This window comes from Thermobia domestica, chromosome 9, assembly GCF_964235325.1.
Source record: "Thermobia domestica chromosome 9, izTheDome1.hap1.1, whole genome shotgun sequence".
In the NCBI taxonomy this organism is placed as follows: Eukaryota; Metazoa; Arthropoda; class Insecta; order Zygentoma; family Lepismatidae; genus Thermobia; species Thermobia domestica.
The window spans coordinates 92,078,612-92,097,368 of record NC_137462.1 but is presented as its reverse complement, the minus strand read 5'-3'; the positions used below and the strand labels follow the sequence as shown (position 1 = coordinate 92,097,368).

The following is an 18,757-nucleotide window of genomic DNA, read 5'->3' as shown; positions in this document are numbered from 1 at the left end:
ACCGTTGATTGTCGAGGCAATGGAAGAGAATCCGCAAGAATTTGGAGAGATTCCGCCCGTTTTTCAGCATGACGGCTGTCCTGCCCATTTTCACCGCCTTGTACGTGGCTATTTAGATAGTGAGTTTCCGCGACGATGGGTTGGTCGTCGCGGCACCATTGAATGGCCAGCCCGTTCGCCATACCTTGCTCCACCCGACTTTTTTCTCTGGGGCTATTTGAAGACTATAGTGTTCCGCACGCAGCCGAACAGCATTGCGGAGTTGGGCTAACGCATAGTTGATGCCTGTCATTCTATACCGGTAATGACTTTTACCCGTGTTCGAGAGGAGTTCGTCCAACGTTTACATTACTGCCAGGAAGTGGGCGGTGCCAGGAAGTGGGCGAGCATCTCCTGCATTAATGAGGTATGTTCCAAATCATACTATGTTACTCTCTGCTTACAGGTTTGCAATGTTTCTTCGATCATAGTTTACGGATGGCAGCCATGTTGGCTACGGACATGCAATCAACATGCACTTTCCAGAAGAGGTCAATACACGTGATACCTTTCAAACGAGGTACCACACGATGGGGGTTGCTATTTAAAATTTTTGAGTTACCCCCAGTAACCCCCTTTAGCCCCCTTGGGGGGATTCTCCTTCTCAGCATAATGTTGCCTTTTAAGTTCCTTGAAGGTTCCAAAAGGTTTCATGTTTCTATCTGCCTTCGTTTCTTCTGGAGACGAACTTTAGTGTTATTCGTTGAACGCACTTCGTCCGTCCTTTACGGATGGCCGCCATGTTGGCTACGGACACGCTAGCGACTTACAATTTTCACAAGTGGTCTTTACTCGTGATTACCTTTCAAACGAGGTACCACACGATGGGGGTTGCTATTTAAAATGTTTGAGTTACCCCCAGTAACCCCCTTTAGCCCCCCTTGTGGGGGATTCTCCTTCTCAGCATAATGTTGCCTTTTAAGTTCCTTGAAAGTTCCAAAATGTTTCATGTTTCTATCTGCCTTCGTTTCTTCAGGAGGTGGACCTTAGTGTTATTCGTGGAACGCATGTATGTATAAGAAATAAATTTTGGAGGTGACATAATTGAATACAAACTAATACAGCCGTACTTAAGGTTTACAAGCATAAGGTTACTAGTAAAATCACTACAAGTGCTTTACAACGGATAAAATAAGTGAGTACATATGAAAGATGACTCTATTAGATGTTATTTACAACCGTTGGTGTATTTCTGTGTGGTGTACAGAAGTCGTATTTTATGTTTACAAGTGGAGCCTTACTAGTATGGAACCATGACTAGTGTTATTGAAAATCCTATCATTTCCAAAACCGACTTGTTTTTACTATCCTCGCTTATGCGTATAACCACCAACGCCGATAAGCCCACCAGTTTCGCCCTGCACTGATTCGGTTAGATAACATTCGTACTTTTTGGAGGTCGTATTGGAATCCAAATCGTAAAAGAACTGTAATTTTTCAACAATTACTTCTGTTTGCCCTCTTGAATTTTATCTATGCCAAGTGAGACATTTTCATGTTGCCCAGGGCAAATCTTTCAGAGAACGATAAGAAGGAAACTAGTAAAAGAATTACGTTTTTCCAACAATTATTTCGAGAGGTGTGTCAAAAGTAAACCTGCACTTTTTCTTTCAAATGAATTATCAATACTAATGGCTTGATTTTACAGATTTCTTCTTCTAATTTATTTAAATATCCATTATTCCCTGAAAATTAAGATTTCTTAATTTATAATTTTTGTTTATAAACGAAGTAAAAGTTTATTGGTGATTTTTTTCTTTTTTTCTTTTCTTTTTTTTCTTTTCTTTTCTTTTTTTTTTTTTTTACATGAATTTCACGATAACGGTTGAATGTTTGGTTTTCATAAAAGAATGTTTCATTTACAAGTTAATAGACGGCATTATGCTATTATCTCACGAACTTCCAGAAAGACTTATTTAATGATCTGAATTGAGTTTGCTTCTGACGATTTTATGAAAAAAAAAACGGATGTCATGATTTATTTCGAGCATGAATGTTTTATTTATAACATTACAAATTGACATAATTAATTTTTCTGGAAACAAATCTGTAAAGTGTGGTTGTGGTAGATGATTTTCTTCGACGATGATTTTAGGTAAGTGGCTTCAATGATCATGTTCTATTTTCATAAACGTATTTTAATTTTTTTTAATGTTTGATGCAATATAATTTGTGTTTCTTTTTTAAATACCCATTTGAATGTTGGTATATTTAGTCTTTGCAATTGGATTTCATAATTTCCATGAAAGGTGAAAAAAGCAATATGTAGTTCTACGTGGATACAACTTGTACATACAATTATAGTGATCAGTTTACCCAGTATAGGAAACTTTTGCTTAAGGAATGGCTTCCCTCTCTTTTTTAACTATCACAAACTGTTTTCATTGTCCTTTAGTTTCTTGTCATATTACAAATTAATATGTTCCAGATGTAAAGGAGGAACGAAATGGAAACATCCATGCTCTAGTGGCTAGTGCGTTTGAGTTCAGTACACTGGGTCCCGGGTTCTATTTCCAGTGAGAGAGCATTAGATAGAGCCCCAGTCAGGGGCGCCTGCAGTATCTTCTCCGACAAAACAAAGACTATTCCAAGCAGGGATAAAGCACCGATTTCAGGAAGAGAGTCATGAAAGACTGACGCAATAATAGTCGTGAATATAGACACTTTGATGCACGCATACACATAATACATAATACTGCATAAAACAATAATTATTTAAGCAGATATCCTTATTAACTGTAGTATATAAATTATAGTTATTTAATATAAAGTACTATGGTATGTGAGAACAAATTATTATGTCTTGAAAAGTACTTGCATGAACTGAATCCTTTTTGAAAATTCAGGGGAGTGTATCTATCACCTTTGGCCCCCGTCGCGGACGCCAATGATTACGCTGGTTTGGATTCCACCTTAGACTTTCGGTTCAAATCTAGTATAGCCTCAATGCTGAAAAGAATCGCTGAGGTTCAACAAATACACACAAATATATATATATATATATATATATATATATATATATATATATATATATATATATATATATATATATATATATATATATATATATAATCTACGTTTGTGACTACGTACCTCACGTACCTCTTGAATCACCCGAACGATCTCGATCAAATTTTCAACATAGATGAGGTTCGGGCCTGGGATGGTTTTGTCATTTCACTTTGACAGTAGAATTTAGAGGGAAGGAGATATTTAAAAATCATCCAAAATGACATATACTAATGTCAAATCCATAGTTCTCGGTGTGGCCGAGATGAACAGTGACACTTCCGATGACGTTTAAATCCAAATTCAGCCCTTTATGTACAAAATGAAGCGTATTCTCCCCGTGTGAAGAACGGGTATTCTGCTATTTACAAATAAAAATATTTAGTAAGAAAAGAAGGGAAGAAATTTTACATTGTGACTTAAGGTTGATCTAATTTGTAATATAATATGAAATTCTTGATGCAGGTTGTACCGTTTGTAGCACATAAACTTTAAAATTTGTGGGTGAAGTTCAAATATGTTGATTTATGGAATGTGATGTATCTTTCTTGCATAACTTACGTTATCATTTCAATTTGGAAACCTTCAGTTGAAATTGTTTCTTTAAACTCCATAGAAATCTTGATGATATTAGCACATTCTTTCCCTAGCTATGTAAAACCTCAGTAGAGTGAATTTCTTCAGATATTCCTGTCCTCTGGAGAACACTAAATATTTTGCTACTGTTCCAGTATCCATAAGTAAAATCTGGTAAGTGCAGTAAAGAGTATCATGCGTTGTGTATATATATTTTTTTTACGTGTGGGACATAGGATATGAGTAGGTGCCGTTAAAGTCGCCGTTACCCGTAAAGATATAAACGGATTAATTAAAATAACGAAGTCAAGCTGACATAATCGCTCGAGCTATCAATTACAAAAAAAAATATAAGTCAATTAACATGGCCCTAAGAAACACACATACTTCCATGTGTGGGATAATTAACAGACATCGTTGAAGTCACCGTTACCCGTTGACAGATTGAGTTCATTAACGAATTCAGCTGGGATAATCATTATAACTCTTACAAAAACAACAGAGTCCAAACATTCGTTTTCTGTTATCAGTATAAAGATTAATATAAAAATGTAGGGGAAAGTCGAACAAAACCGGGACCCAAAATGTTTTTGCTTGTTACTCAGCATCTATATGGGTAGTATAGCTTGAATTAGTTATGCTAAATAGATTTGTTATTGACACAAAAATGTTTATTTCAGTGGAAAAAGCTGGTAAATTTTGAGAGCAAAAACATTTTATGAAGGATATGCACAAACCCGGTTTTGTCTGACCAGGTCGGACAAAACTTGGTACATATAAAGTAATTATAAAAAAAAATTCTTTTACAAGAGAAATATGTAATTATTCCAAGAACTAGTACAGTAAGAATCAATACGACTGAAAAAATATGTGAGCTTAAAAAGTACGGAAAATTTAGAGGATAGATTATATTAGACCAATAACAAAAAAAAAAAAAAAATAACTTCAGGTCACGATTTTGTCAAATCTAAGAACAAAAATCATAAATAGAAGTTTCATCATATTTATCCACATTGCTACAAGCTTCGTGTGCCCATCATTTACAGTTAAGACACTGTATCTAAACTTCTCAGATTTACGCTGTACTACCGGGTTCTCTCCGACTGTTGATGTCCTGATTTTATCCTACTACGCCATTATTCAGAACTATAGGCCTAGCACCTCTCAAAGAGCACAAAAATCCTGATTTAAGACACGAAATAACAGCAAAAAGACTTATTATTATTTGTTGTATACTTACATAAGTTAATCTTTCAGTGGTTAGGAACAGCATATTATCGATGGGAGACAGATTAAAATTTTTCTACACAAATTCTTCAACACATCGCCAACGACAAAATAGCCGCTGGGGCTCCACTGAGTTACCGTATTATTTTATTTCGCAATACACTTGAAGCTCTTGGAGTTCCACTAAGTAACCCATGCAATTTTATTTTGGCCTTCACTGAGACTCTTGGAGCTCCACTGAGTCACTCTTATTATTTTTATTTGTCCTCCACTGAGGTTCTTGGGACATCATTGAGTCATCCGTATCATTTTATTTTGACCTTCGCTGAGACTCTTGGAGTTTCACTGAGTCACTCTTATTATTTTTATTTGTCCTTTACTGAGGCTCTTGGGGCATCATTCAGTCATCCGTATCATTTTATTTTGACCTTCGCTGAGACTCTTGGAGCTACACTGAGTCACTCTTATTATTTTTATTTGTCTTCCACTGAGGTTCTTGGGAAATTATTGAGTCATCCGTATCATTTTATTTTGACCTTCGCTGAGACTCTTGGAGCTCCACTGAGTCACTCTTATTATTTTTATTGTCCTCCACTGAGGTTCTTGGGACATCATTGAGTCATCCGTATCATTTTATTTTGACCTTCGCTGAGACTCTTGGAGTTTCACTGAGTAACTCTTATTATTTTTATTTGTCCTCCACTGAGGTTCTCAGAGCTCCACTGAGTCACTCTTATTATTTTTATTTGTCTTCCACTGAGGTTCTTGGGACATTATTGAGTCATCCGTATCATTTTATTTTGACCTTCGCTGAGACTCTTGGAGTTTCACTGAGTCACTCTTATTATTTTTATTTGTCCTCCACTGAGGTTCTCAGAGCTCCACTGAGTCACTCTTATTATTTTTATTTGTCCTCCACTGAGGTTCTTGGGACATCATTGAGTCATCCGTATCATTTTATTTTGACCTTCGCTGAGACTCTTGGAGTTTCACTGAGTAACTCTTATTATTTTTATTTGTCCTCCACTGAGGTTCTCAGAGCTCCACTGAGTCACTCTTATTATTTTTATTTGTCTTCCACTGAGGTTCTTGGGACATTATTGAGTCATCCGTATCATTTTATTTTGGCCTTCGCTGAGACTCTTGGTGCTCCACTGAGTCACTCTTATTATTTTTATTTGTCCTCATCTGAGGTTCTTGGGACATCATTGAGTCATCCGTATCATTTTATTTTGACCTTCGCTGAGACTCTTGGAGTTTCACTGAGTAACTCTTATTATTTTTATTTGTCCTCCACTGAGGTTCTCAGAGCTCCACTGAGTCACTCTTACTATTTTTATTTGTCTTCCACTGAGGTTCTTGGGACATTATTGAGTCATCCGTATCATTTTATTTTGACCTTCGCTGAGACTCTTGGAGTTTCACTGAGTCACTCTTATTATTTTTATTTGTCCTTTACTGAGGCTCTTGGGGCATCATTCAGTCATCCGTATCATTTTATTTTGACCTTCGCTGAGACTCTTGGAGCTCCACTGAGTCACTCTTATTATTTTTATTTGTCTTCCACTGAGGTTCTTGGGACATTATTGAGTCATCCGTATCATTTTATTTTGACCTTCGCTGAGACTCTTGGAGCTCCACTGAGTCACTCTTATTATTTTTATTTGTCCTCCACTGAGGTTCTTGGGACATCATTGAGTCATCCGTATCATTTTATTTTGACCTTCGCTGAGACTCTTGGAGTTTCACTGAGTAACTCTTATTATTTTTATTTGTCCTCCACTGAGGTTCTCAGAGCTCCACTGAGTCACTCTTATTATTTTTATTTGTCTTCCACTGAGGTTCTTGGGACATCATTGAGTCATCCGTATCATTTTATTTTGACCTTCGCTGAGACTCTTGGAGTTTCACTGAGTAACTCTTATTATTTTTATTTGTCCTCCACTGAGATTCTCAGAGCTCCACTGAGTCACTCTTATTATTTTTATTTGTCTTCCACTGAGGTTCTTGGGACATTATTGAGTCATCCGTATCATTTTATTTTGGCCTTCGCTGAGACTCTTGGTGCTCCACTGAGTCACTCTTATTATTTTTATTTGTCCTCCACTGAGGTTCTTGGGACATCATTGAGTCATCCGTATCATTTTATTTTGACCTTCGCTGAGACTCTTGGAGTTTCACTGAGTCACTCTTATTATTTTTATTTGTCCTTTACTGAGGCTCTTGGGGCATCATTGAGTCATCCGTATCATTTTATTTTGACCTTCGCTGAGACTCTTAGAGCTCCACTGAGTCACTCTTATTATTTTTATTTGTCTTCCACTGAGATTCTTGGGACATTATTGAGTCATCCGTATCATTTTATTTTGACCTTCGCTGAGACTCTTGGAGCTCCACTGAGTCACTCTTATTATTTTTATTTGTCCTCCACTGAGGTTCTTGGGACATCATTGAGTCATCCGTATCATTTTATTTTGACCTTCACTGAGACTCTTGGAGTTTCACTGAGTCACTCTTATTATTTTTATTTGTCCTCCACTGAGGTTCTCAGAGCTCCACTGAGTCACTCTTATTATTTTTATTTGTCTTCCACTGAGGTTCTTGGGACATTATTGAGTCATCCGTATCATTTTATTTTGACCTTCGCTGAGACTCTTGGAGTTTCACTGAGTAACTCTTATTATTTTTATTTGTCCTCCACTGAGGTTCTTGGGACATTATTGAGTCATCCGTATCATTTTATTTTGACCTTCGCTGAGACTCTTGGAGCTCCACTGAGTCACTCTTATTATTTTTATTTGTCATCCACTGAGGTTCTTGGGGCTCCACTGAGTCACTTGCATTATATCATTCTACCCAAGGAATTGTGATTACATCTGATAGTTTTTATTAAGATAGAAATCGGCTTGCTTCTGGATGTTGCCTTATCTTCCTATGCTATGTAAGAAAGAAAGAAAATTGTTCCGAGATGTTTCTTGTCTGTCCATGGTGTTTAAGTTAATTTAGACGTTCTCTGTTGTCTTCTTTTCGGACGGAAGGATGAACGCACTGACATTATAATCTTATGACATGATCCCAATAATAGCAAATCTTAGCGAGTGGAAGAAAATATGATAGGGTCGATTGTCCTGAAGGCATACCGTTCGTATAAGCCTTCATTATTCGCACGCTGCCCTTGTCTTACCGTAGCTTTCTCATTGCCTATTGTGTTTCTCCCGTGAACCTTCATCGAGAAAGAAAGGGTATTCTGATGTCATATTTCGTTCAATTTCGAATGATTCCTCTAGATCAATGGTTCCCAGTCTGGGGGCGTGAGGAGCGAGCAAGAGGACGCGTACTACCGACAGCAAGAAACTACATTCGTAATTACAAATGCCGTAACAAAGAGGGAGTTATTTACATACACACACACAAAATAATTTTTGAGTATGAACTGTGGTTTCATTAGGAGCCTGGTTAACAAATAATACTGCATTAGAATAGTTTTCAAAAGTCAAGAGAGTCTATTATTATTATTAGTGAAAGTTTGAAAATTCAATACTGTATCTGAAATCTTAGGAGTTAAACAAAAAACATGTATGACAAACAAGCGGGTAAGGGGGGACGTAAAGTGTGTAGTGTTCACGAAGAGGGCTCCAGGTAAACAGGATTGGGAACCACTACTTTACATTATGCATGATCTATGATTCTCTGTATAAAAAAAAAAAAAAAAAGAAGAAGAAGAAGTTTTAGTGTGGTGGCTAGTATATTTTATTTCTAAATATCCGGATATAAATATTTTTTAGCAAACAGATTTAGCTTTTCCAGTAATGAACATCAATAATTTAGTTTATCCCATCAGTTACCTCAATAATTACTAAGAAAGTAGAATACTTTTCATGCCATAACTAGTAGGTGCTACTACACAAGCACTAATCAATCTTTTATTTATTTCTGTATTGACAATTCAAAGCTTAAGGTTACCGCTGTATCTCTCTGAGACGCTTAATCAACGATCGTAAATGTCAAACTCGAAGCACGTGTTGTCAGAAACAAGGTTCTTCGTATTATAATAAATCTTATTTGTTTTCCTGGTTCTTATGGTGTACTATTGGTCGGAAGGAGATTAAATATAACATAATAGTCTGCATTATCCATGTGTAATTTACGATGAGACTATGAAAGGAGCAAAGAAATGTAAATCATATTTATATAGAGAGAACAAGAGCAGAATAAATATTTATATTTTAAAGTAATCTGTTTTTATTGACTAAATATAACTTCACTAATATATTGTCGAATTTTTATGTTGATTATACATAATCTACTATGATTTGGCTCCCCAAGGTTAATTCGCCGCTATATATTAGAAAATAACAAAAAAAAATCGTTTTTCGTTATTGTAGAGGAAAGTGATAAGTGTACAAAAAAAACTGAGTTGTTTATATACAATACATACCCAAATGAAACCTGCCCTTTATGGAAAACGGAAAAACAGGCCAACACAGAGAGCACGACACATGCACAACAGAAAGCACAAAATACTAAAGGTTAAAAATGTAACAGATGTTGGGGGTTAGTAGTCACCTTTGTGCTTGAGAGTGTCGTCCCACTGCTTCACTAGGAGTCAAACTCCAGCCAAGAAGAATAATTTCGGCTGTGCACTGAAATATTACATCACTGAAATATTACAGCTTTCACCTCATCGTCTTCACAGCAGAACTTCGCATCATATATTTCTTAATGCCTTCTGAACAATGCCCGCCACATGCGGACGAATGGTGTCATGAAGAACGATGACACAGACGTTAGCATTCCTGGACGTTTTCTTCGTATGATCACATGCAGTTTGTTGAGCGTCGCGGTTTAGCGCTCTGCCTTCAGCATGATACAAGGTTGTTTGAGCTCTAACAACAATGGTCCCTGATGGTTGAAAAATGTCATAAGTATAATCTTGTCGGTTGGTGGTTGTTTCATTTTCTTCGCTTTTAGCAATGACAGATGCCTCTGCTGCTCTGTGACTGCTTTGATTGACGGTTCGAAATGGCGACACCATGTTCCGTCCTCTGCCACAAAGCGCTGAAGAAAGTCATTACCATCTTCGGCACATCGGTACAGGTACTGCAGAGATGCACCCATGTGAAGACGCTTTTGGTCTTCAGGAAGAACTCGTGGGACCATTCTGTACACACTTTACGATACAACAGCTTATTCTAAACGATATTGTACATTGTACCGCGCGAAATAATAAACTCTATGGCCAGCGAACGTACATTCATCCGCCGATTTTTGTGTATGATAATGTCAATTCTCGGTACGAGGTCATCACTGATGATGGCATGTCCCTGTCTGGACGTGGAAACTCTGTAGTGTGCAACAGACCCTCTCGGAACATTTGTACCCAATTCTTTACAGTTGTCTTCGATATAGATTTATTTCCATAAACTACATTCATTGTTCTATGAATTTCACTGGCTCTGCTCACAAGAATTGAATCACAGCCATGGCACCACAGTAAACAATAGAAATTTTTCTATTATCTCAAAGTGTATTTAATAATAAACGGTTATTGTTAAGCATTTTATTGTGTGGATGAAATGACGACACGAATAATTCGATATTTATACAGTTTTAAAGCAAAAGTAATACATTACTTACTATAATATTACTTTTTTAACAGTTACATTATAAATATTAGGTTTTTGCAATTGAAATGTCCGTTTGGCCGTGTCAGTTATTAAGACTATATATACCATTCTAGAAAGACTATATATACTACTTTGTAAAGACTATGTAGACAATTCTATTACGTTTCTATTACCCAGTGCTCGCTAATTGAGGAGAAGTTTGCAGTGTCTTTCATGTAGTTCAACACTGTAACGTTCCACAGTGATGGTTTCGCCTCAATGGAAAAAGAGATGATGGATTACCTTCACTAAAGCCTAATAAAATTTACCTAATTGTTGTATACAATTACACAACATTAGATAAGATTTCTTCTTTTAAGTTGTACAGATAAAATTGTAATTCTTACCAGCGGCACAAATCTGTCTTCAACATTGGAGGAGGGGGCAAGTAAGACTATTTTTTGGGTTAAACGATGCTCAAAATAATTGTGACGTTGAAAAACAATGCTATGGAGGATCAGGGAGCAGAGTTGTCTTCAACATTGAGAGGCGGACAGATTTGAGGCTTATTCTGGGGGGACATCAATTTCATCTCACTTTCCTTTGTGGCAATCGGACGCAAATCATCACATTTTTTTCTTCCAAAAAACACATTTCAAATCGGATTATTGGGGGACAGTTCCCATCAGTTCCAAAATTGGAGGGACATATACCCCTCATCCCCCCGGGATTTGCGCCAGTGATTCTTACTGATGTGACTTCCTTCAAAAGCCCCCAATGAGTGTATATCAATTTCCTTTATTAAATAATCTTGACTTATTCGACATTGAAGCTACGAGTTTTCGTTTATTATTGAAGTTCTGCGGGGATTTAGTCCATTGTAAACCTTTAAGTTTATACTTGGTTATTACAAATGATTGACTCGATTTCATAAATTTACTGTAGCTTTATTATTGGACATATTGTCACAAAACTTTGGAAACGTGTTGAAAAACTACCACGAGAGCATAGCAGTGACCATTTATTCAAGATGGCGACAGGTACAGAGAAGGTTTATGTTGTGCTCCAGTTTCATTTACATCAGTCTGTCCTAACAGTGGAACGATACTTCCAAATAAGGATCCACGAACTGCCAAGTCCATTTTGCGATAGCATACACAGTTTACAGCTTCAGGATGTCTCTGTAAGGTGAAATCAACTGGTCGGTGTACAGTGAGAAACGGTTGAGCGCGGCTGAGCAGGTTTTCCACGAAGCCCACAGAAGTTGAAGAACAGAGCAAACATAAAGCTGAACATTTCACATATTACTATTTAGAAGATGTTATAAAAACGATTGAAGCAGAAGCCTTACCGCTTGCAATTGCAATAAGCCCTGACGCCTGATGACAAAGTGAGATGTAATAGCAATATATAGACAATAACTTATATAGACAATTTGTGGTGTTTTCAATACGTCTGCAAATTTTAGTGGCAATAAAGCTACAGTGAATTTATGAAATGGGATCAACCATTTGTAATAACTCTGTAGAAATATTTCTTGTAACAACAGGTCCTAGAAGTTTGAAAATTCTACTATAAGAATATGGCAACAAGAACACAGTCATTGCATGCAATACGTAATGTATAAATGAACCGCAAGAAAAGCCATTAAAATTAGGCGTGTGCTCTAATGAGGAATACATTCATACAATTTTGTTCTTACTTTTTGTAGCATCCGCCATGAAGCTTGTAATCAGATGCAGAGCCTACGGTAATTTTTCACTCGTTACTTTTAACCTATTATAATGGAGCCATCAATCATACGTATGCAAATGAAAAAACCGCTAAAAATCATTAAGAGGAAGAAAATGTTTCGTAGCTGTCGGTTGTAATAAATTACGGGTAAATAAGATGGCACAAGTAATCATCGTGCACATTCATAATATAAGAACTAATATACTATAAATACTATATGATAAGATAACTTTACATAAGCTTACCTGTCAAAACATTCTTGGGTTACAACCTGTCGGGGGTTATTGTTTGGACATAAATAAAGCTCAAAGCGACCCCAGTGGTTGGCCGTTAATTCCACTTCAATGTCAATAACCTAGAGGAATAAAAAGAAAGAATCCAGTTTTGAAATAAAGATAAATTTACAGAATATGTTTAGATAAATTTACAAAAATATGTTTAAGATTTCAATACAGATAAGTGTAAGAAAGCTGTTTTATTGCTGTAATTCTACAATTATGTTTGTTTGGATGAAATGTGGATGGGTTATCATTTTTTGTATTTGTTCCCTTTTATTTTTATAAAGTAAACAAAGCCGTATTCAGAGATGGAATGTTGAAAATAAGAACTACGTTGATCATCCTAATATATATATATTCAAAATCGTGGGCAAGGAACATCTTCACCCCTCTCATTCTCGGCATTATTTAATCCTAAGAAGTGAAGATGGTTTTGAAGTCTTAAACAGATATATCTATATTTAATTATTATTTTTAGGGAAGTTACTATGAATCATATATATTTTAAAACATACACTTTTAATTCATCCTTTACTGCTGGAGGTAAATTTATCACTTAGCTTTGATTGATTTCGACCCGAAGCTGTCGGAATTCTATGAAAGCCTTAAAGAATATATACAACAGAGCATGAAAATCAAATAATTGTACGAAAGGTATGATGGAACTTTTCCAAATCTGGGAGGGGCGGAAAGAGTGTATTTTATTCCTTATTCTTGACAGAGTTTAGGACCATTCAGTAAAAAATGAGGAACTTATCCCTTCAACACGCTTATCTTCGATTGATATAAGTAGCAAGTAATGGAGATATGATTGTAAGGGTGTGAGGAAAATATATATGGCACATTATATTTTATTAATAAAGTGCACTAATTTTTAAGTAAGTTATACTTTGTTTTGTTATCACTTTATATTTGAGGGTAATCAAATGAAAACCGAACACACGCGAAAAAGTACCAATGGAATGGTTTTTATTCAAAAATAATTGTCAGATACATTTATGCCACTGGAAGACGGGACGATCAATTCCAGACTTGTAGAAGGAGTTACGTCGCTAACGCATCCACAACTTCAACCACTCTTGCACTTCCTCGTCTGACTGAAACTGATGTCCACGAATGTCTTTCTTCCGGTCGCCATAAATGAGAAAATCACAAGGGGAAAGATCAGGGCTGTAGTGTTTCCTCAGTCAAAACTCTGAAGCGTATCCCTCACCAGATTGGTAGTATGGGGATGGCATTTTCATGCAAAAGGATAATTCCGTCCGACAGCATTCCAGAACGCTTTGACTTTATGGTGGCAGTTTTGCAAAGAGTCTTCATAGCACTTCGCGTTGATTGTGGCCCCACGCTCGAGGAAGTTAACAGAGGAATCTTGCAGTCGAAGAAGGTCATCATGACTTTACCGGAACTTTTCTGAACGGCTTTGGCGGAGGAGAATTGGGGTGTTTCCAATGTTGGCTTTGCCGTTTGCTCTCGGGATCAATCGTCCCATGTGACGATAAGGGACATAAACTCATATTCTTCCTCGTGGTGCAGATGCAGATGCTCAGACATAGAGACCTGCACGGGCCGAATTTTTCGGCCCGAGCCCAATCCAGCCCGAACGTACCTAGGCCCGGCCTAGCCCGGGCCCGAAAAGTTTTGAAGATTTTCGGCCCGAGCCCGGTCCGGCCCGATAAGTTTATAAAAATTCTTGGCCCAAGCCCGGCCCAGGCCCGATAAATTTTAAAAGTTTTTGGCCCGACCCCGGCCCGATAATTTTTAAAAAAAAAATAGCTCGAGCCCCAATCTTTCTCAAAATTTAGTACTAAATTTGACCTAACCCTCAGAAACATTTTCTAAACTCTGGTTCACAACCTGACGCTTGCCTCCCGAATGGTACCATTGCCTTCTAGAACTTTGCCTGTCATCGAGAGAACAAAAACACCATTCCCTGTAACAAAAATCTAACTTAATTGATTTTTAGCATAAAGTGAAGATGGCAATATTGCTTAGCGACAGGCAAAACATTCCCACCCCTTCTTGTTATATTTTGAGTTCAGTGAAGGTTAAGGTCAGAGCTCAATTTACCGCATAATGCCTGCAATCCTCTATAGTGAAAGTGGAGCCGCTAAGCAACACAAACTGTAAATAGTTATCGCATTCTTTGTAACATTTTTCACGGACACACTTCTTCAACGTTTGGCTTTATTCCAATTATCGTTTAACGAAAGTCAATAATTATTAAAGAATTGCAATTAATCGGCCCCAGTCCGGCCCGACCTGAAGAGAAATCAGTGTCGGCCAGCCCAAGCTCGGCCCGGCCCAAAGAAATAACAGTGTCGGCCCGCCCAAGCCCGGCCCGGCCCAAAGAAATAGCAGAGTCGGCCCGTCCAAGCCCGGCCCGTGCAGGTCTCTACTCAGACATGAAGCCATTCTGTCAATCTTTTGTCCCTCAGTCAGCTGACGCGGAACCACTTCGCGCAAATTTTTCGAAACTGCAGGCGTTCTTTGATAATGGGATGTAGGGAGCCATGGCTAATTCCGGCCTGAACACGAATTTCTTCCTCTGTGATTCGTCAATTTTCCCGGATAAGTCCACCAATCCGCGCAATCACATCAGGGGTAATGGCTCAATGAGCCTATCCTGGGAGCGAATCATCTTGTAGTGATGTGCATCCTTCTCGGAATCTCTTATGCCACTCTGTACACTTGTTAGTGATATGTAATGTTCGCCATATACAGCAGACATGTGACGATGAGTATCACCTATACCCTCAGCAGCCAAAAAGCGAACCACGCCTCTCTGCTTTTCTATGATTGCCTCCATTTCTAATGCTGGACAAACACACTTTCACTACGCTCATTTATACAGCAATAAATGAATGACTGTGTGTACCTGTGAGTTGTCACTATGCATTTCTCCTCCATTTTATTTGACTGCTCCTCGTATATATATGGAATAAATGCAAAAGTGTGAAAACACCAAAATAAAATCGAAACCGTTCAGAATTGGGAAAAAAAGGAAAAAAAGTTATGATGAAAGAGCGGGGAAAATCTTTTGAGGCATATGGTACCATCGGCCGCCATCTTGAAATGGCGGGAACTTTTTAAAATTTAAACCCTATCGTGTGATACATGAAATAGGACTGCAATTTTTTAAGGAATCCAGTGGAGAAAGTCTACGACCAACCGTTGCAAAATTTTAACTGATTTTCTTTTGTTTCAGGTGGCGTAACACGGAATGGCACTAACAAGGGATGAGCGAATAGAGATCGTGTTGATCTCAGGAAAGCACAGCAGCAGACAGATCGCAGACAATTTCAACGCTCGTCACCCAAAACGAGAGCCCATTTCCCATACAGTAGTGTGGAAAGTTATAGCGAAATTTAAGGAAACCAGGTTAATGGAAAAAAATCAAAATAAGGCAAGCCTCGCACAGCGATAGACGAAGCGATATCCACTGCTGTGTTGGCATCATCCGCGAAATGTCCCTCCCGCAGTACCCGTCACCCAGGCACGTAGCCAAGGGGGGGGATCCGGGGGGTCCGGAACTACTGGAAGCTTTTGGTTTCTCTTTCTTATAAGGAGATTTGTATTACTTGCAATACATGGTGGCGAGGTAAGTGAGATATCCTGGAAGAGTCAGGGAATTTGAAATTTCTAGAAAGGTTACGGAATTCTCAGAATTTCTCCTACTAGTCAGGGAGATTTGAAGCTTCCAAAAGCATAGTGCCGTTGCGTATCAGCGTGGACATTTTTTATCATAATTTTTCGTCATCGCATCCTTGCAGTGTCAAACATGTTATTTCAAAAACAATTTTCTACTATTCCTTTAACCTATCATTTGGAATAGACAGTAGTTGACGGAATAATAAAAACAAATATTTATGTGGAAAGAAAGTTCTGTTAACATCTGATTCAACAGAGAAAGAAACACAGATATTGTAAAATAATTTAGTATGTACTTTTTATAATAGTGAATATGCACTTTTTGTAATAGTTGAGGTCATAATGAAAGGAAAATTGTTATATTTGAATGAACAGAGTAAGGACATAAATATTGTAAAATCTGTTTCAATACATTTTTTATTTTATTCGAGATTTCTTCTCTTCATAGTTTGTTATTAAAATACTTACCAACATACCCTCATTTTATTGTAATAACAAAATTGTATTATCCTCATTTTATTGTAATACATGTTGATAGTAAATTAGTTTAGATTGATCGAGCTCCTGGGCCTTCAGAATTTCATGTCAACCCCCCCCCCCTCCCCGTTACGAAACCCTGGCTAAACGAACCAATATATGTTGCCAATAAAATAGTTTAGAATGATCGAGCCCCTAGTGTGATGACCACAGTATTTCATGTGACGGACCCCCCTCCCTTCACGAAATCCTGGCTACGTGACTGCGTCACCTATCCCAAGAATGTGGTGTATCCCAGACTCCATCCTGCGAAGCATATATGTGCATAAGTGGCACCCATACAAGATACTGCTATTCCAAGTCTAACCGAGGATGATCCAGACCACTGAGACGAATTCTGTGAGTAGGCCGCGGGACAAATCAGAATCCTCGATTCGCATATGAGATGATATTGTGGGACGAGGTCTTTTTTTATTGTATGTATGTGTGTGTGTGTGTGTGTGTGTGTGTGTGTGTGTCTGTGTGTCCGGCGAGGTGAACAAGTAAAATCACAGATATTGGTTAGACAACAATCCACACTGGTACGACAATTCTCGGATCCTTGGCTCTGACAAAGTGATGGTGTGGTGCGATGTGTGGAGAACCCATGTGGTGGGCCCATTCTTCATCAAGAGCAATTTACGTACATGTTTGAGGAGGAGATCCTGCCGTCCGTCGCATTAGAGGATGGCTCTTTCCTTTTGTTCTATCAATAGGAGGGGCACCACCTCATTTCGGATTATGTGCTCGTGAGCAAGGGCGCCCATGTTATGATTTCCAAGGGGGGACAAGTATAAGCGATGTTTCAATAATAGTTTCAAATTTTGCAGTAACTAATGTAAAAATTCTATTGGATTTTCGATATTTTGAAGTATAATTTCCTCTAGGGGGGCCAGGGGGCCCTGATGGGCGCCCTTGCTCGTGAGTACCTCAATGAGCAATTCCCACAGAAGGCCAGCGAGGACATGTGGAATGTCCACCGCGTTCCCCAGATCTCACTCAACTGGATTTTTTTTTCTAAGGGGCTACGTGAAATCCGTTGTGTATTCCACCAAGATCAAGGACATCCACCTTCAACGCAAGATTATTGACGCATGTGCCAGTGTTCCTGAGGACATGCTGGGCAGGGTAATGGATGACTGGCAGCAGCAGATACATTTAACGATTACTCAGGAGGAACGGCACATTGAACAAATTATCATTACAAATAGTTTGCGCATCATTGTTAGGAGTATGTATGTCACAGTTAGGAAAAAGTAGACAATTGTAGTTGCATTCTGTTAGTTAACTGTATATTTTTTTTATTTATAAAACAAAACCACTTGGATTGACAGCCCTTTGTAGGCCTGAGCTGCTCCAACGCCATCTGTTAGCGACTGGCTGAATTACGTCCACCCTAGCGACTAATACGTGATCAGTGCACTGCGTCGCTCTGTCTGTAACAGGAATATCGGGAGCTTTCTAGACCTAGTGGCGTTCACGTTTTTTTTTTTTATTCACGTGACTCTCCAGTTTGCCCCATGACGCTGGGTAGACGCCAAAAATTAGAAAGCACCGGCTGGGAATTGAACCCAGGACCACGAAAATGTGAGTCCAATGCTTTAACCACTACACTACGGTATTCCCTATTTTTAAAAATTATACTATATGGAAATAAAAAAATATGTTCAAGCAGACTAAACACTATGAGCAATTATTGGCAACGAATGACACATTTCTTTGTGATATAGAAGTTTTTTTTTCTCGATTTTGTCAAAATGTACGCATGAGAATTCACCATCAAGTATGTAATTTTATACAGTTGGGTGTCATGGTGCGTTGTGTATAAAGAAATGAAAATTTAATTAACAAAGTTGTAAAAATTAGAGACAAGGGGTTTTATACGGTTCTAGTGTTGCTTACAAGACACGATTTGGGGAGCAGTCTCGTCTCGAAAATATGTCATCTAATTGCTTTCTCGTCTCGAAAAATGTATATTTTTTTTCTATTGGAAGACTTCCTTCTCGTATCGCACCACATCAAGAAAATCCTGTCTCGTCTTGGCTCATGAGTAAAACTATAACGGTACACTTAAGTACATAGAAGAGTGAACATGTTTTTTTCTAATCTTATTAAGAGATA

General features: G+C 38.0%; 1 protein-coding gene across 1 annotated transcript in view; it reads right to left on the bottom strand.

The window, feature by feature from the left end:
• The window catches only part of LOC145694853 (uncharacterized), a 301,347-nt gene that overhangs the window by 61,082 nt on the left and 221,508 nt on the right, over nt 1-18,757 (bottom strand). The window contains exon 5 of the mRNA XM_081771548.1: nt 12,437-12,546. Within this exon, the coding sequence (XP_081627674.1) occupies nt 12,437-12,546 (110 nt within the window). The remainder of the gene's footprint in view (nt 1-12,436; nt 12,547-18,757) is intronic.